Below are 20,603 nucleotides of genomic sequence, written 5' to 3' on the forward strand. Positions count from 1 at the left end.
CACCACCATCTGTTAGGTGTTTACCCTGTGTTAGACACTTTCCTGGACATGCCACATTATTTTACAAGCTTTCTCCTTTCTTTTTACTCTTGAATTCTTGTGCACATTTCTATCCTTTGGATAAGGAGGGACACAGGGTATGATAATAGCACTAATAATAAGAAATGTTGTATCTGCCTCATCATCGATAGCAATTATAATTTCTTCAGCAACATCTTAATTGATTCATCTCCTAGAATAATGACAATAAAGACACAAATAAACCAATGGGACCTAATCAAACTCAAAAGCTTTTGCACAGCAAAGGAAACCATTAAAAAAACGAAAAGACAACCTGCAGAATGGGAGAAAATCTTTGCCAACAATGCAACAGACAAGGGCCTAACTCCAAAATATACGAACTCACGCAACTCAACAACAAAAAAACAAGCAACCCAAATGAAAAATGGGCACAAGACCTAGAGACATTTTTCCAAAGAAGACATATGAATAGCCAATAGACACATGAAAAAATGCTCAATATCACTAATTATCAGAGAAATGCAAATCAAAACTACCATGAGGTACCACCTCACACCAGTCAGAATGGCCATCATTCACAAGTCAACAAATAACAAATGCTGGAGAGAGTGTGCAAAGAAAGGTACCCTCCTCCACTTTTGGTGGGAATGTAAATTGGTACAACCACTATGGAAAACTGAGGATGTACCTCAGGAAACTAAATACAGAGATGCCATATTATTCAGCAATTTCACTGCTAGGCATATATCCAGACAAATCTTTCACTGAAAAAGATATATGCACCCCTGTGTTCATAGCAGCACTATTCACAATAGCCAAGACATGGAAACAACCTAAATGTCCATTGACAAGATGAATGGATTAAGATATGGTACATAGATACAATAGAATATTACTCAGCCATAAAGAAAGACAAGCTAACGCCATTTGCAGCAACATGGATGGAAATAGAGATTCTCATACTAAGTGAAGTAAGCAAGAAAGAAAAAGACAAATGCCATACGATATCACTTATTTGTGGAATTTAAAATATGGAACAGATGATCCTATCTAACAATAACAAACAAACAAAAAACAGAAACAGATCATGGCCAAGAAGAGCAGACTTGGGGTTGCTGGGGGTGGGGAAGGGGAGGGAGTGAAATGGATGGCATTTTGGAAGTTTTGGGGGATGCAAACTGTTATATTTGGAACGGATGAGCAATGGGATCCTACTGTACAGCACAGGGAAATAAGTGTGATTGGGTCACTTTGTTGTACAACAGAACTTGGCGAAACACTGTAAATTAACTATACTTTAATAATAAAAAAGAAACTTAATAATAATTCTTTCAGCAGTTACTATGTCAGACATTTCATAGTTTTACATATACTATTTACCCACAACATTCCCCAAGGTGAGTATCATTATAACCATTTAATAAATCACAAAATTGGGGTTCAAAATTGTTACTGCCTTTGTCTTTGGCCACAGAGGACTTGTGTCAGAGCCAGAATTTTAAATCCATGTCTCACCAGCCTCAAAGTCAATGAACTATTGTGCTGCTACATCATATTACCTCCCAACCCGAATGCATAAAGTGACACTAAGTCACAGTAAAATCGATCAGTTCCCCACTGAATTGAACACATAACATAAAGAGTACACATACCACATCGTTTTGAGATAAAAAACAAACTTGTATTTGAAACCCATTGTATGTTATATGCTACATTTAATTCTAGGGGTGGAGGAGGCATTGAATTAGACAGCAGGGACCCTGACACTTAATATCTGGTTGACCCTTTCCTGTATTGGGTGATTCTTTATTTTGATCTCCAAAATAATTGCTAAGGAGGGCTGTGAAATGGGAAAGAACATAGATTCCACCTTTGCCTGGACTTGACTCAATTGACAAAATTAAAAATCCCATAAATAACATTTTCCAGGTGTTCTTGTTTGGCATCAATTAATTACCCTCTCCCAAGGTCATTTGATTTGAGTTTACATTTATTTTTTATTTATTTTTAATGGACACATCAGTGACATATAGAAGTTCCTGGGCCAGCGATTGAATCCAAGCCACAGTTGCAACATACGCCACAGCTGCAACATACGCCACAGCTGTGGAAATGCTGGATCCTCTAACCTACCACGTTCTGCTGGGCTCAAACCTGAACCTGTTCAGTGACCTGAGGTGCTGCAGTCAGGTTCTTAACTCACTACAACACAGTGGGAACTCCCTGAATTTACACTGTACTTTCAAAAATTAAGTGCTCTCAAACTACTTTTCAAAGTACGGTTTTTCACAAACACAGAAACTGGGAATGTGTTAAGCAATATTTTTATAGGAACTGGACAGTGCTACGACATCCAAATGCATAATCAATGGGTCCATTTCACAGAATGAGGTATGGACTAGGTTAACTATGGCTGAACTTGTGCAGTAAGTTATGTGTGATATGAGCATATACTAGTCAGCTGCAATAAGACAACCTAAAAGCTTGTAATGTACTACATGTTTTGAAAAAAATCGTCCTTCACCACTCTGAGAAGCAGTGCTCTAAAACTGATGGCCTCTTTATAAAACTAGAAAGCAAAAATATAAAACTAAGCACTTTCCCACCAAAATGCATGCTTGATTTAAAAATGTGTGTAAGTGGGGAGTTCCCGTTGTGGCACAGTGGAAATGAATCTGACTAGGAACCATGAGGTTTCGGGTTCGATCCCCGGCCTCGCTCAATGAGTTAAGGATCTGGTGTTGCCATGAGGTGTTGTGTAGGTCACAGACAGGTCTCGGATCCCGCGTTGCTGTGGCTGTGGCGAATGCAGGCAGCTAGCTGTAGCTCCGATTAGGCCCCTGGCCTGGGAACCTCCATATGCTGCAGGAGTGGCCCTAAAAAGCAAAAAAAAAAAAAAAAGTAAGTACATAAGTATCTGTGCACACATGCATGTGCACGCACTAACGCAAGCTCATATACAAGATGTGTTCCGGTTACATAAGCTTCGATGTATTGGGGGCACAAGGACTTCCTTGGAGTTATGCAAGGGATCAAAACTTTGTGGAATGGCAAATTCTGCAACATTCTCACAGAATATCGCCAATTCATACATAAGCTAATGACTCATCTTCTGTGTTGTAAGAGAGTCTTTTGGAATATTTTTAGGTCACTTTAATACTACTGTAGAGAGTATGGACTTTAAAAACTCACTATCTATTTTACGCGAGTGTTCTGACTGTTCTGAATCTCTTTCCAGCAAAATTGCGGCTCCCGAGAGACAGAGGTAATCAGACTTGTGTGCTTAAAAAAGGAATATTGGAAATGTCTGAATAAGAGCAGACACGTTTTTAGATGCCTTTACCTCATGTGTAAAAATTGTCTTCTGCAGATCCAGCTACATAAAATTGTACACATCCAACATTTTTCTCACAGCTGCAGGTGTAACCTTAATGCTCTTATTTAGATCAAGTAAATTATAATTTGGCATCTCTTTTAAATTGTAAACTAGTCTAAGTCTGAAAGAGAATCCTTCTGAGTTCCCTTCTGAAACAAGTTTTGGAAGATGCAATTCAGAAATATCTACTTATTTCTGTTCTTCAATTAGAAGCTCTGAATCAAGTTATTTGAACAAGAAAAAATATTACAAAAGAATATCCCATTAAAATGCCATAAAATTTGATTTGAAGATTACATTTCTATTTTACAAATGGAGACAATCAATTGATCCTAAATGAATTTAAAAGAGCAGATTATTTGTCTTTTTTCTTTTATAAGCAGGATAGAAGTAAAGGAAGAACATTTATAACGGCCTTAATAACTTATGCCTTCTCTTTGGCAAATCTGAGTAAATCTCCTGTGCTCGCTTTGTCAGCTAGGGAATAGAGAACGTCATTTGAGATTCCATAGCTTAATTATGCTGATAAAGCAGTTTTATAAATCATGCTACGAGTAATGGATCCTCCTTTGAGAATAGCTAACTAGGAGCCATAAAATGTGTGCTCTGGACTTGGTTCCTTATCTCTACCCGTATGTCAGTATGAGTAAGTCAAAGCAAGTCTTGCACCTCAGCCTGCTCAAGTCCAAATGGAAAGAAGAAAATGATTTACCTATCCACTGATATGGTAACATTATTTTCCAAATCTCAAAGAGAAGCCTACTCAAACGCATGGCAGGATAGAAGATCTGAAACCAAAAATGACAGAACATTCAGTTCAGGTCAGATGCCAGCTATATACCTAACTTACAGCTGCAAACAGATTAAATACAGTTATTTCTGAAAATTCTTTGCACACTGTAGAGTGCTACAAAAGTGAAAGTACAATAGTTATACACGTGATGGTCCTATTATTCCTATCTTCCAGGCTGCTGGTGACAAAGGGAAACTGGGAAGTTGGGCACATTATACATAAGGCTAAGCCAAACCTAGCTGGAAGTTAAAATAAAATCAGACCATTCCATCAGAGATGGAAGGTCGCTGCCCAACCAGATTAAGTCAGAAACCTGAGACCATGAGAAAGTAAAGGACTAGCTCAAGGTCACACCCAAGCTGGGAGCTGAATTGAGATATTCTTTCCAATTCAAGGTATTATGGTAGTAGAAAATCAGAAGGCAGAAATTTTAACAGTTAGCAATACTTAAAGAACTAGAGAAAAAGAGATGAAACAAGGACTATGCTACATATTGAGTAGCTTGGTTGAGAAGGGCTTAGTTTATAAAACATGCGAAGAAAAGCCTTAGGACATACTCCCAATGCAGAAGGAATTCCTAGTCATTCAGAGCCCTGGTTCCTACATCCTCAGAAGGGACTACTTAATGGAATGTAGCAAGCCTATCAGAGAGAGGGAAAATAAGCCGAGTTTCCTTCCTCTTGGCAAACTGAGGAAAGAGGAAGAGGATTTCCATGGCAGTGTTTCTAACTCTATCTGGGCAGCCACAATTACTTATTAATAATGATATCGATGTATCTTGATGAAGCTCTTAGCCTCTTGACTTGACTGGTCCTCTTAACTAGGATTGCTGAAGAATCACACCAGCCCCAGACCCAAAAACTGAGCCCTCATTCAAACATTCTGAAGCTCTTCTCAGGCAGCAGATATGAGGTTAAAAGGCGATGTGCTCATGGACTGCCTTCAAATCACAAGGGTTTTTAAGGCCACTTTTGCTAAGAATTCCTAAAACCTTCATAATCCCACTTTTGAAAATCAAAAACTTTTACATCATTCAAGGGATCCTCATGGAGAGTGGGCTCCAAAACTTGCACAACAGATAAGAGGGGATAGATTTTTCTGGAGAATGCCAGACCTGTATGAAAAGAGAGGGAGTAACACCTCTAGAGAAGAAACTGATGGTGAAAGGGTGTCAAAGAAGGAAAAGACAATTGGGATACGAAATGTCAGATCATTTGGCACATCTAGATTTTAATAAATGGTTTGAAATGATGTTAGTTAACCTTCTGGAGCTTAATGGTTCTCTCTTCACACGATCTTACTTATTTTAAAACTATATCTCCTTTGCAAATATTCCTGCACTGTACTGCCGGTATCCCTCATGTAAATACTTCATACTGTAGGTCAGAAAGAAGCCATGGAGGGGACCACATAAAGATTTTATTATATTTATAATTAATATACTCCCATAAGACAGACAGATTAAGGACTACTTCTTTAAAGTATTTTTAAGCCATATATATATATATATATATACACACACACACATATATACACACATGCACATGCATATACGTATATGGGGGGGGAGACACACTCTTTTTAAAATGTTTACATAAATTTCAGTAGTGAACCTAAGAACCTGGAAATAAATCATGAGAAAATGACAGACTTTTTATCATATAATGGCACTGTATGTAAATCCATATTATATTAGTATTTCAAAATAAATTCCAGAGCACATTACTGTCTGACATCTACTGATTTTTAAAATGCCTTATGGAGCCTTAAAGAGCTTTAGGTTTTAAATCACCAAGATAACCAACTGGAACAACCATCTTACCATTACATTTGTAAAGCTGCTAATAGAAACCTGAAATTCACCTCATGAATGGAGCCTATTATTACTTCTAAAAGAGATGAAGAATATGCCTTCTCAACAACAAATAGATGGGTCTGCAGGCTTATTTCCAGAGCGCCTCCCTACTTGAGAACAGCTTGTCTCACTTTGTCTGTAAGACAGGATGGGTGGCAGGATCTTCTCCCTGTTGCTTGTTTGCGCAGAAAGCGCATTTTTAAAAACAGGAATGATTTTTTTAAACAGTTATTTCCCCAATACAATTTTTTTTCTACTGTACAGCATGGTGACCCAGTTACACATACATGTACACATTCTATTTTCACACTTTATCATGCTCCATCATAAGTGACCAGACATAGTTCCCAGGGCTACACAGCAGGATCTCACTGCTCATCCATTCCAAAGGCAATAGTTTGTATCTATTGACCCCAAGCTCCCCAACCACCCAACTCCCTCTCCCTCCCCCTTGGCAACCACAAGTCCATTCTCCAAGTCCATAATTTTCTTTTCAAAAACAGGAATGATTAAACTTTTAGAAAACTATTTGTCTGCAGACTCAGCCAAAGGTACTTCTCTGAAAATTATGATCACAGCAAGTTTTGGAAAGAGATTGACCCACCTCAGCCCAAAGGAAGAGAAAAACAAAATTCTTCAACATTTGGGTCCAATACTTTCATTCTAAGGATAAGGATATTAAGGCCACAGAAAATATAGATGTGGGAAATTTTGTTTTATATATCACTCACCTCATCATACTGGGAGTAGTCAGAGAAAAATGTCAAAAGAAAACTGTTTTCAAGTTGTCCTTATTGATTTCTTCTTTGTGCAAACAAGACAATGCTTTTGCCAAACCGTTAATGTTGTGTAAAAAAATTTCTGGAGACCTTCCAATGCTCAAATTCCTAATGACTGTCAGTTCATCATTGTGAATGCTTAAATTATTTCTTTACTATGCCTTGTTTCTTGTTTGTGTGGGAGCTTATTTTTCCCTCATAACTTGGAATTTTTTAAATGGGGGCACAGTCTAAATAGAAGCGGAAAAGAAAATCTTTTTAGCATTTGATGAAAGCTTACTCGAAACATCCATTTTAGACCTGGTGTGAATAACCTCAAAGGAATTCTTATACATTTTTGTTTTTTAATCAAAAAAGTTAGCCTTACTTTTTTACCCTGAAAAATTTTTAAGTCAGCTTTTTGTGAATGGACATATTCAGAGACTAACAGCACAGGAGATAATCTCCTTGTGTTTAAATTTACCTGATAATGTTTATGGGAATCGGGACTTAAGTAGAAATTCTGTATATGTGTATGTGATGTGGAGCAAGCAGGGTGAGGGGGGCACGGGTTGGTTGTATGTGTGACTATTGCTGCTTTTCTCTCATAGGTTCTCATTGGTTAATGAATTATAGCTGTGAGAACACTCCTGTGGTGCAGTGGATTAAGAATCTGGTGTTGTCACTGTAGCAGTCTGGGTCATTGCCCTGGTGTGGGTTCAATCCCTGGCCTGGAAACTTCCACATTCAGTGGGTGCAGTCAAAGGCAAAAAACAAAAAACAAAAAAACAAACAAACAAACAAAAAAAACACTGCAAATATAGCTGTGAGAACACTAAGAAATGGGATGGGGGTATTGATGAAGAAACTTTTTGCTAAATACTTAACTGTAAATAATATAAATTCATTGCAGAAGGTCAAGAAAAGAAGAATAAAAAAGAAAAATCATCTAGAATTGTACTAAGTAAAGGTCTCCAATATTAACATTTCAAGTAATACCACAGCCTTCCATCAGTTAATATGCAAGTGCTACCTTTTCAAGTTCTTATGAAATGATTTTGGCTCACAATACTATGGTGCTTGGACCATGGGTTGGGGGGAACATGTGGATGCATTTAGGGGCAAAGCAGAAAACAGAATATGTTAAAGAGGCTGGTTGGGGATTTGGGCAAATTAGAGAATAATGGAAATCTCCTCAGAAGTGAGCATATTAGGAATGTGTAACATTTCATGCATACCATGAAGCATGATAGCTTCTACAGCAGAGTTATGTCTGGAGTTGGGAGTATCATGGGGATTAGCAACATCTTGATATTTTCAACATGTCATCACAGACAAGTGGTTCAGGTTCCATTAGGAGAGGGCCCAAAATATTGTCTAAAACTGAACACACCAGACCACAATACCAGTTTTTCTTTCATGATGCCTTCTGTGACCTGAGGGCAGTTGAAGGCTTCCAACCATTTCATCCAGGTCAAGATATCAACTTGGACCTCAAAGGGATACCTCCTGAGGAAAAAGATAAGCTGACATATAGAGATAAAAAAGAAATTAAAGGTTTCTTTTCAGTATGTTAGGCTTATATTTCCACTCTGAAATACTCTAATTTGAGAGTGGGAAGGGCAGTAATGGTACTTAGTCTTATAGGTTATCTCAGGGATGTAGACATGTAACAAACTACTAAATCAGCCATTCCATGTATATTATACCAGGCAACACTCAAAGAAAGAGTGTTCAATGTCCAGGAATCCACCATACTATTTCTAGAAATGTCACGGTTTGTTCCAGAAATACCATTTGAGTAATTGTCTATCTGTAGGTAAAAATGTCAATTGGTACATGTTTGTAGCAGGTGAGTGGTAACCTACACGGATATACTTTACTAAGTTAATAAAACCAATGAGATAAGTACAAACACCAATAGAAGACCTGGGGTAAATACCAGCAGAGAGCTATACATACTGTTCCATATCCCTGAGAGACAGTTTCTCTGCACCTGACTTCACTGTCCCATGAAATTAGGTTGTTGATACCATCTACTCAGCACAACAGTTGCTGACAAACATGTTCCACATGCAGCACGTACAGCAGGCTCTTAATCAACGAAGACACTACATGATGTGTCACCATTTGAATAAAATTTAATCCAAGTAATATGTGATTGTAACAAAAATACTGGAAATATAAGTTTTGAAAGCTGAAAAACAAATTTCAACACTTAGTTCATTTCCAAGATGTTTGTTATTAGGGTAGCAAAAAATGAAATTTCAAAGGGCGGGTAGAATGAGCACATATTTATGATGGCTGCATTTTATTATATGTGAATTGTCTCAATTAAGTTGATTCATCAAAGGAAAGGTCTGTTAACAAATGAGCTCTGAATTTCCCTTCAACTGTAAAATTCCATTATCTTCCAAAGTCAGGTGATTTGCTCAAGGTTACAAATCATGCCAGATTACCAGTTTTGAGTTTACCACCATACTTGGCCTACTGAGAAAACCTTTTTTTTTCCCGCGGCATATAGAGGTTCCCAGGCTAGGGTCCAATCAGAGCTGTAGCCCCTGGCCTACGCAATAGCCACAGCAACGCCAGATCTGAGCCACGTCTGTGACCTACACCACAGCTCATGGCAATGTTGGATCCTTAACCCACTGAGCAAGGCCAGGGATCGAACCTACAACCTCATGGTTCCTAGTCGGATTCATTAACCACTGCGCCACAACAGGAACTCCAAAACTTTTAAAATATCATGACAAAAAGCATATTTAATTCCTATTAAAGATGCAAACACCTCTTCATTGATAGTTCATAATTAGCTTTTTATCAACATGTTTGTGATTTCTCATTACAGAGTGATTAAAAGTAAGCTGGTAGAGAATACAAGGCAATGAAATGGAAAGTTGCCATGGTACACTACCTCTAGGTGAATCAAAGCTAATTATAAAACAGAATGATTCAACTTTTGTAAAAATGTATGCATAGAAAGAAATCTTTGAGGATACCTATTAGGTTGTTAAACATTAGTCAGCTAAAAGGTGGGTTATAGATAATTTGTCTTCTTTTCTTTTTTATTAGCTTGTCTATATTTGCAAACTTTAAAAATTATGAACAAGTATTGATTCTATAATAATGATAATTTTTGAATAAAAGTAAATTAAAATATTAGACTTAGAGCTCACTGTGATTAGAGTGGAAAAAATTACAAGCGGGATGAGCCTGTGTGAACAAAAGGTTATTATCAGGAGGCCCAGAGACAGGTTTAAATGAGTTTTTTTTTTTTTTTTTTTTGACAAATTTCTAGTTTGTCTTGAAAAAAATCCTAGGTCTTGAGAGTGCTAGGCTATGGGACTATCAGTTGCCCCAGCAGAGCCACTGCCCACTTCAGATGAAGTCTCATTCTCTCATTTGCCAAAACATGAGCATTCAGGTTTTCCATCTGTGGTTCAAGCAGTGCAGCACAAAAGCCAGAAACATTGTACAGGGGCTGAAAATGTAGCACTTGAAGATTAGCTGGTTTTTTTTTTAAAGTGTTTCAAAGTCTGCATGTGTGTGTATATATCTGCACACACATGCACTCTTAGCGCTAGAGTGCAATGACATAAATGCAATGAAATGAAATGTACTGGATATTTCAGAGTAGAATTGTAAGTTACTTTTCTTTTTCACACTTTGCATTTTTTAGATTTTCTAGAAGAAACTTCTATCATTTCTAAATAGAAAAAGTTTAGGGAAGCAATTTGGGGAGGGGGCTAATATTTCCTACCCCATTTCTTAAGGTTTCTATAGCTACAATTCATTAACCAATGGGAACCTATGACAGAAAGGCATAGCTATACACACACACACAGACATATGACACACACATATCTATGTTTGAGCACCCTGATTCCCATGGGCTTTGTCACATAATTTTAAACCCAAAGAGTTTGCTTTATCTTAGTCTGTAAATATGCCCATTCACAAAAAATGACTTTAAAATTTTTTTAGTAGTAGAGAAGACATGACAATTTTTTAATTAAAACAACTAGTTAATGTGAGAGAATTCAATTTCAGATTATGCCTGAGGGATCTAAAATGGTACAGAGTGGACTTGATCAAGGATTAAAAAGATCTGTATTTTCCCTTTATTTGGAGGCTGTACATCTGTTCAAAAAATTCCAAGTTGTGGGTTGGGGGTAATGGTACTGTCAGGCTCTCACACCAACAGAAAACAAGCCATAGTAGAGAAATCACTGGAATGTACATGCTGAAGATCTGATGGCTTAGGAATTATGAGCACTGGAGTGACTGCAGAAAATTCCTTTACACAACATTTGTGATTTTGCAAAAATGTTTTCTTGGTTTCACAAGGAAGAAATCAATAAGAACAACTTGAAACAGTTTTCTTTCTCCATTGGGGAAAAACTGCCATAAATTGCAAGTATTTTTCCATCCTTTCAGGCAGCAAAGAAAATTATCAAGACCTTTTGGCCTTCTCAAATATATTGAATTTTCAGGAATCGATGAAATCTGAAAACTTATTTTTAAGCAACCTCCAAAAAAAAGAAAGCTGATCATCAATTTCAAACAGAAAGGTGTTGTTGTTTTCACCCTTCAGCAATCAAGTGAGAGATTTAGACAACAAATGACTTCCGTGCTAAAAACTACTTTATCCTAAGAGTCATCTGTCATTTCACCTGGAAGAAATATGGGAATGTCCTTACCTAAAGACTGGTAGAGCTCTGTCATTTTGGGATGGTCCCAGCAAGTTGTTTGGGTCTCGTGGCTAAAACATAAAATACAAAGAGAGACTTTAGAATTTAGAATGAGTGATAGAGCAAAGGAGAGACAAAAAAAGGCACAGTGCAGTTTTGCATCATTTGGCTTCTTTCCTTCAAAGGACTTCCATCCTGTAGTGAAGAATGTTTATATTTTCCAAGCAGAGAGGCTTTCAATGGGAAAAGCAATAGGATCATTATTTGGTAACTAGCATTTGTTTATTTTTTGCATCCACCAGTTGGCTGTGCTTCTGTGATAATAAAATGACCTTGTTATATAATCGATAACCGAAAAATCAGGATTTCTTCACCTGTCGAATTCAAAACATACAAGAAGGATACTGATAAGTGTTCTTCAACTCTGTCAAAGAGATACTGGACAGTAGCTTAATAAATAAAGCACCTCACTTCTCATTTGCTTCAACTGTCCTTGACACTTTTCCATTACTTTCTTCTCCATATCCATATCTCATCTCCGTTACGGCTGTATTTCACTGTATATCCATTGCCTGACTCATAGGTCATACTTTCCTTCCTCCCATGACTTTTAGAATGTATTCTCAAGTCAGCATTCTCTATAACCCTGCAGGTTTGCCTGTATTTACTTGGGCCTGAATGAAGCATTCACAGTTCTCTTCCATTTCTTGAAGTTTAGCTAAGTGTGGTTGCTGGCTATCAGCTCCTGCCACAAAAAGAACAAAACACCTTTGTTCCTCATTCATTTCCGTGAATAAACCCGGGAGAGATAACTACATATACTTTTCCTTACTTTGGCCCATCTACATAAATCACCATAGCATCGTATTTCCAGTGTTCAGGGATTGCATGACTGGGCTTTGATGCAGTAAAATGCAGCCTTGAACGATACCTCATAAGCAGAGCCTATTCATCATCTTTGAGGGGAAGGGGGGATGGAGGGGGGAAAATGGCTTAATAGTGGACACTTCAAGGGGAACAGCAAGTAAGAGGCCTCCTACAGAGGGAGGAGCTTGGGGAGGTAGCAATGTCAAGTGACCTTAGCATGGGTTTTAAATTTTAGGATGGGATTCTGGCTCTGTGGCCTACTAGCTGGGACATCTGGAGCCAGCCTGCTTACCTGGGGCCCTTAAAGGATGAGCTGATAAAGTTAAGGGACTGATACATTTTGACATTCAATATGTGGTCATTTTTGTCATTATGTGGCCCCCAAATTACAGCACACTAAAAGCAAACCTTTCATTAGTTGATTATGAGGATCACACTTGATGAGTATTACCTCTGTTTTAAAGAAAATAAGCAACAAGGGGAAACATTTATTAGGGTTCAATACATACAACATAATCACAAAGGACACAAAAACATGTGGAAATTACCCAAACTGTACAACTTCAGAGGCCATCCCCCTGCTATTTACCACTCAGTATCCAAACGGGAGGGCTAATGAAAGAAATTGACAAGAAAGTGTTCACTGGAGAATGTCTACTTGAGTCTCTTCCAAAACCGTTCCTTTCTATTTGACTTTTCCCCAGAGATAATTTGCATCTGAGGAATAGATAGGGGCTTCTCAGTTGAGGGAATGTACCAGAGTAGATCCCAAGTCTTAGAGAGCCACACAAGCAAAAGATACAGCCCATGCTTTAGGAGGTTTGAGGAAGCTCCATGTCCATACTGGTTTACGATCTGGAGAAAGGGTGAGAGGTACTGGTGCTTTATATGCAGTCCAAATAAGCTGCAGTTTGCAGCTTCATGGAAAAAGTGCTGCTGATTGTCAGGCTTTTTTTTTTTTTTTAGCTCTGAAAATGACTGTGTACCGATTCTGTACACGAGTGCCCAGCGTGGAAAGGTTACCTTCTATTGAGACCACCCTGCACTGCATTTAGGCCTCTGCCATTTCCAAAGGCAAGCCCTATGGGAGCACCAGGGAGGGAGGAAGGGCGAAAAGGGGAAAGCCCATGTGACCACAGGTACAGGCTTTTACTATACATGCTGCATAATAATAACATCCCACCTCTGGGACATGTGGGTCCAAGACCATAGCATCTTCAATTGATAGGCAGAAAAATGTCTGTCTGAGCTGATAAAGCTGACCTGACAGAGACAGAGAGAAGCAGTCTGAAAAGCCACCATCTGTAATGGACTTCAAATCGGAGGGATGCAGACAAGAAATAACTTGTAGCAAACGCAATCCCAAGAGAAAAGAGAAACTTGCACACAAGTGACAGGAGAATCCTACACAGACAGAGCTTCGTGGGGCATACTCCCTCCAAAACAGCCTTCATGACTGTTGAGACACTTCTTCCTAAGGAATTTATTCCAGTGGTTAAAAATTATGAAAAGGAATTTAGAAAGTATTATTTAATCCATCAGTCCAGAGATAAAGAAAGCCTAAGCCCCTGAGTCTACGCCCCATTTGTGAGCTACCAGCTACCAGTCCTTTCCAGATCCTCATTCTTTCTCCCAACTACCTGTGCTTCTGGGGGATTTGAATAAGCTAGATAAACAAACTCAAAACAAATCCAAAAGCCAAGCTTCTTTTACCTTCTTCGCCTTCAATACTCGAAAGATTAATTGATATTTCACCTTTGCAGGGTTAGCTTCACTTCAGTTACAAGCCAGCACTATGTGAAAAGAGTGAGCACAAGAGGAAGGTAGAAAAAGAATAAAAAGGTGTGACTAATCCTCCAAACTAGAAAAATTATCTTTTAATCATTTACTGCTGAAAAAGGCTGGCAACACAGCTCAAACGACTTCAGCTTTGGGGACAACTCTATGACGGAACCAAATATTCACTTCACTGTATGTGGGTATTTTCAATCTGTGATGAATCCAAAATCCAAGTGGGACATATTTAATCCTCCAAATAGAGAGGGAAAATGACTATAAACAGAATGAAATGGTAAATACAAATTTACATAATTCCTACCTTATAGGACAAACCAATTTTTTTTTGGTCTGTGATCAATACAGGTTTTACAACTATATTTCTGAAACTGTGCCTATCTCCAAAACAAACAAACAAACAAAAAACAAACCCAGGGGGATTCTCAATAACTCCATGAGAAGAAGCTCAGGTTTACCTGGAATATACAGACAATATAGAAAAATAGGCTGTGCTGGGGAGGTGGTGGTGGAAGGGTGGGTGGTACTGGTTTTTGGTGATTCCCGTAACTCATCTCACATTGTGCCCAACCAGAAAGGAAATTCCACAACCTGTTCACAAGTTAAGGGTTACACTTTTGTTCAGTCTTCCTGAGAACAATGATGTTCAACTTAAGACCAAAATTCTACATGTACATTAACATTAACACAGAGACCAGCTTCATACATAATCCTTAAAACGCCCTTTAAATCTTTATAAAAATGTTATTGATTTTGGCCCTGCCAGTTCAAAAACCTGGCGTCAGATATGCCTCTCTGAACAGCTTTCTAACTCTGATTTCCCCTCTTTTTTTTTTTAAATATGTACTAGCTACAATAATCTCTCTCTTCCCCTTTATTTGAGGCCGTGATAAGAATCTGGAACAAATTAAAATACAAAATCACTAGATGTGACAAAAGACCCCGGTAACACTTACTTGTCAATAATAAGAAAGTGAACCATTACTCCACTGAGCACAGGGCTGACCTAATTTCCTATCACACAATTTAAATTTTCTTTCACCTTCTTTAGTTTCAAATAGTGTGCAAGGTTATTATAACTGCCTCAGAGCTGTTCCTGCTGTCAGTGCTGGAATATCAGACTTATTGGAATTGCTTTTTTAGTTTCTTTAAAAACAAATATTAAACACTTATAAAAAGTAACAAATTTCTACTGCTCTCCCAGGGAAAATGGCAGTTGCCTAATTAAAATAAGATTTCTTCTGCCACCACTGCTATTTGGTACTGAAAATATTCCAAACAGTTGCCTTTAAAAAAAAAATATATATATATCTTTCCACTATTTCCCAGGGAGCAACCTACTCGCTATGCAGTGATATAAAAAGGTAGCATTCTCTTGCGATTTGCAGAGGATTAGAGTTTGGCTTCATATATAATCTGGAGCCCAGTGAGCCACACACACAAAATCATTTCCCTTTAATCTGGGGATCAGGCTCTTTTTCTAGAGAAACCCTGGCATTTGCATGCTGAATGCTGAACTTGGCTTACACTGCTTGAATACTGGCAGGGTGAGAATGGGAAAATATATTTAAAAGTTTCTGCTACTGTGGGCAGGGGGTTTGGGGGGGTGTCAATCTAAGCATCAGAAAGCCGATTCTAGTCCTCAATTCTTGTTCCCTAGGATAGCTAACATTTTATTCTGTTTGGCTCAAGCCAGGACAAAGATGATTGCCTGGGTGATTGTTCCAGCTGTTACTTGTCCTCCCTTCTGTTTGCTTTTCACGGCTTACCTCCCACCCACCCTCAACTTTGGCCAAAGCAATTTCGATTCAGGGTCGTGTCCAATCCAAGACCAAACAATGATGACTGAAACCAATTCCATGGTGATCAAGGGTCAGAGACCTTTCATATACCCACGTTGTTTCATTGGCTCCTCTGCTTCTCCAAGAAGCAACCATATCCTCCAAAGAGGGTATTTGGCACAAGGAAATAAAATCTAGGAAAGAGAAAGGGTTGGGGGGGAGGGGTGACAAGGAGATGCTACAGGGAAAAAGAAGCAGAGAGACCAAGAAGAGCCTGTTGGCCACAAATGCTTATTTCACTTAAAGACTTCGGTTACTCACTTAAATTGCATGTATTTTCTTCCACGATAAAGTATTTTATAATCAATAATACGTCTCCCTCAGGCAACTAAACCCTTTCAACTCAAGCTTCAAACTTAACTTGAAATTTAACTGAGATAAACAGCGTCCTGCCCTTTTCATTGTCATGATCGTATCAGGAATGACAAACTTTGCTTAAAAACGAGAACAGACACCTGGAGAAACGCGAGAGAAGGACACTCAGAAATGACTCCACACTCAACCCCAGAGGGCAAATAAAAAAAAAAAAAAAAACACCCTCAATCCTCTCTGTATGTAAAATCCTTGACTTCTGGGCTTTAATTGTTGTTTCTTTCTCTCCTGATTTCTCCAAGTATCAGGGCATGGGACGAATAGAGTAGAAAATGCAACGAGGGAAATGTCAGTTGGAATCCTCGGGAGAAATCAGGCAGAAAGTTGACCTTTTGGCACTTGCAGCGCAATGGAGGTAGAGCCGCGCGCGCCCCTTCCTTCTGAGAGGTCGGGGGTCGATTGAGGAACAGCCTGTCAGGCTCACTTCCATACAGACAGCCCGGAAAGAAGCAAAAAGCTCCCGCGGCCGCAATCCCCGCGTGGGGAACGCGCTGTCCCCTCTGCGTAGGGCGAGACATGAGCTTTTTCTCTCCGAGCCAGTCCTAAAGCCGGGGGAAGGGGCTCCCAGCGAGCCAGGCGCCAGGGGGAAACCCCTGGGACGCACCTGCAGCGGCGCCGAGGGGACCCGCGGGAGAGCTTCCCCGACGCCCAGACGCCGGGCGCCCGGGGTCCAGCCGCCGAGCGGGTCCAAGTTTTGGCCGCCTCGGCTCGCACCCAGCTCGCGCCACAAGTGCACGGACTGCGGCGATCCCAGGGCGCCGCGTTGCACTTACCCTTTGAGCTGTTCCCTCATGGCTGCAAGGGCTCCGCGGTCTGGGGAAGGCGCGAGAGACGGAGTGAGCTTCCCAGAGCCGCCGGGCTCCCCGAAAGTCGAACGCCGCCGCCGCCGCCGCCGCCGCGCCCAGGCTCGCAGCTGAAACCACTGCGGAGGAGCAGGCGCGGGCTAGCAGGCGGGCGGGCGGGCGGGCGCGCGGGAGGGGGCGCTGCGGACAGACGGGGCGGGGCCGGAGCGGGCTCCGCCCCCACCTAGCGCCCTGGGAACCCGGACTCCCCGGGACGGGCTGTCCGGGCTTTCAAAACGGAAAGGAAAGAGAAAAGAAAAAGAAAAAAGGGAAGGAAAGATAGAGACGCGATTTAAGGTAGTCCCGCGAACCTGGAAGCCACACACCTCCCTGCCAGCACCCCTTTAAAACCTCAAGCAAGACTACTTGTTGCCTAAATAAATGACCTAGGTGAAAATGACCTCATCGCAGATAATTAAGTGTGTGGGTTCAGAGTTTTCTTTTGAGAGAATGAAAGAGAAAGGTCACAAGCAGAATTTTTCCCTCTTCCCCTTCCCCCAGCTGAAGATTAAAGTGGTGGGGCTCTAAAGACATGAAATTCAGGTTCCGCTCATCTTGGGCTAAAGGAACTTTTAAGGAAGCATTTGCCCATATATTTGTAATATAGCAATGGTTCTCCTGTAGTCTAGAGACCAGCAGTCTGGGAACTTCTTAGAAATGAAAGTTCTCGGGCCCCAGCCCAGAGCTACTGAGTCAGAAAATTCTATGGGCACACTGAAGTTTGAGAACCACTGGCATAGCCTCTCTGAAAAACCACCACCGATGGTGTGGCACAGTTTGGTCTTTTAGTACTCTTTCGAGAAATCTAAAAGGAAACCGTTTACAATGAAAAGTTCCATTGAAAAAGTTACCGGGACCGGTCAGTTCCAATATTTCTAATCATAGAGTTGGCAATATGACAACATGGGTTAACTATGCAAAATTCTCACAAGCTTGGAAATATTCCGAGGAGAAGAAAGCCTTCATTAGCACAAGAATTTTTCGCAACCTTCACATAATATCTTCGATTAGAGTTCAAAGGGTATTTTAAGATAAACTTCTTTTGTGGTTTCATTGTCCTTCTTTGTCCATTTATTTTATTGGCCCGCTTTTCTTTTTATCTTCTTTCAACCATTTCCTTTTCACTATCTGTCCTGGTTGATTCATTCCACTTCAGTTTACAGTTTAAAAAGTGTTCCCCTTTTTCTTTTTAAATACCCCCTCTCTTTTTTTTTTTCTCTCAACATTTTTTTTTCCCGGAGAATGTTCGAGCTGAAAGGACATCAATCTCCCTTTACCGTCTGCTACAGCACGGCAAAAAAAGGCAAAACTAAAGTGCAGGAACCAAAGGGAAAGGGAGTGCCAGGTTTCTTCATTACCCTTGACAAATCAAACACAAATGTAAATGTTATCACTAAAGACACATGCATGCAGGTATGACTGGTGTTGCTATTTTAAAGCAAATAGGGCCCTTATGGCATTTTGCCTGATAAATGAAGACCTTAGTGCTATCTTTTAGTAATTTTGAGCCAGTGAATTTTGGAGGCAGCAGCTGTTAAGGTCTGAGGGGAGGCCACCCTAAGACTAGCTTTGGGTGAGGCTGTCCCTAGGTGATTCTAGGTGTGCCCCTGTCTTTGGGGGGTGGGGAGAAGGTTTAGTGTTCTGTGGTAGGGAAATGGTGGCCTTTGCAATTAATCAGTGATGTAATCTCTGTGTCATTGTAGCAAACCACTTAAATACTGTCTATATTTATTCCCGTGAAAAGACACAAACCTCATAGCATGGGCATTTGTAAGTACTAGAAATCAATCAACTAAAGGTTTGCAACACCTGTGTGATAGGACACATTGGTTTTCTCTTGTTTTTTTGTTTGTTTGTTTTACACTTTTAAATTACCTGCTTGGGATTCTGGATTTCTAATATTTTTTTCTAAAATATAAATGCCTCAAATCTATTTTCTCAGCATCCAGCTAGAAAACTACTAGGAACAATTCATTGGGAAAAAAAAAAAAAACAAGAATGGAAAATTAGAAATCACTATTCAGATTTTTTCTTAAATTTGACAGATGGCAATCCTCAAAAACACATCTTTAAGTTCTTTTTTAGGCTGGAGTTATAGGCACTTGAAGGCTTGTTCCCAAATCTTGATGTTGTTTTAGAAATTAAATACAGAAAGTATTATTAGGAAATGACATGGGCATCACAGCCACTGTTTTGTTGTTAGTTTCAGTTAGATTATGAATTTTACTTATTAGAGAAAGGCATTAAGAAAAGAACATAATTTATATATCTTTGTTTTCTACATAAATTATATAATGATGCTATGTATGATAATACATTAATTGCTTACTTGTAGCTCTCCTTCTCCTCATTACTATTATTATTACTGTTTTGATGTGAACCACAGACTGAAAGGGGCACAGGGCTCTGCCACCAGAAAAAACTTAAGTTGAAATCCTGCCTTGAAAACCTACCATGAGCTACTTGTCCCCAGCACTAGAATGTAGCAGGCAAGGCTTGGAGCTAGGGAGTCTGGCTTCAGGGTCAGTGCTCGTAGCCACTCTTGTCATGCCCACCTTTGGGAGAAGTGGCTTCTTTTACTGTGGAGGAAGATCTCTATGTTTTCTTGTGTGCTCATGAGGTTCATTCACTGGAGGTTACTAGGCTCCTCTCACTGGAAGGAGACTAGGAGGTTTGTAGAAGCCTCCTCTACAGGCCTCAAAGAAGCTTCTGGCTTATTAGGGGTAAAGGCAAGTCAATAATTATGAATAGGGGTCATAGCAGGAGTGAGGGTAAATAGGCAAGAAACAGCTTTTTCATTCTAAGAGCTTCAGTGCTGTGTTTGATCTTTGGGAGAAAATGTCATGATAGAGATGAGAGAGGTGGACAAATTGAGAAGGACCTGGTATGATGATCCAGAGTTTGACCTATACCCTGAAAGGGAGAGGTGAGCTTAAGAAGGAATTTAAGAATGAGTGTGGCTCTGTCAGATTTGTCTTTTGAAAAAAAACTCACTTGGGCAATGGTGTCAGGGTGGACCAGAAGAGTTTGCAATTAGGACACCAGCTACAAGGTGACTGCAGTATGAAGGGAATCAGAACAATGGCAGTGGCAGAGAAAGTGGGGAAATAATACCATTAAAGCTACAGGAGTCATGACCGATTGGATGTATGAATGAACACGAAGACCTCGGCCAAAAGTCCTCAAGTCTGGGGAGCTATGACAAATTCGGATGTCTGGCCTTCCCCACCCTGAGACTCTTAATTTTTTTTTTCTTTTTTTGCTTTTTAGGGCCACACGGGCAACATATGGAAGTTTCCAGGCTAGGCGTCGAATTAGAGCTGCAGCTGCTGGCCTCCAGCCACTTGGGATCCCTGACCCACTGAGCAAGACCAGGGATTGAACCTGCAT

General features: G+C 39.8%; 1 protein-coding gene across 24 annotated transcripts in view; it reads right to left on the minus strand.

Annotated features, from left to right (window-relative positions):
- The window catches only part of DMD (dystrophin), a 2,611,869-nt gene that overhangs the window by 137,425 nt on the left and 2,453,841 nt on the right, over nt 1-20,603 (minus strand). For all 24 annotated transcript variants that reach the window (XM_021079543.2, XM_085006422.1, XM_085006420.1 and 21 more), the window contains 1 exon segment: nt 11,507-11,568. In XM_021079543.2, coding sequence (XP_020935202.1) covers nt 11,507-11,568 — 62 coding nt within the window.

The sequence above is a fragment of the Sus scrofa genome, chromosome X (assembly GCF_054392235.1).
Source record: "Sus scrofa isolate SSC_HxYL_T2T_F1_AM1 chromosome X, Sscrofa_HxYL_maternal_Yorkshire_Landrace_v2.0, whole genome shotgun sequence".
In the NCBI taxonomy this organism is placed as follows: domain Eukaryota; kingdom Metazoa; phylum Chordata; class Mammalia; order Artiodactyla; family Suidae; genus Sus; species Sus scrofa.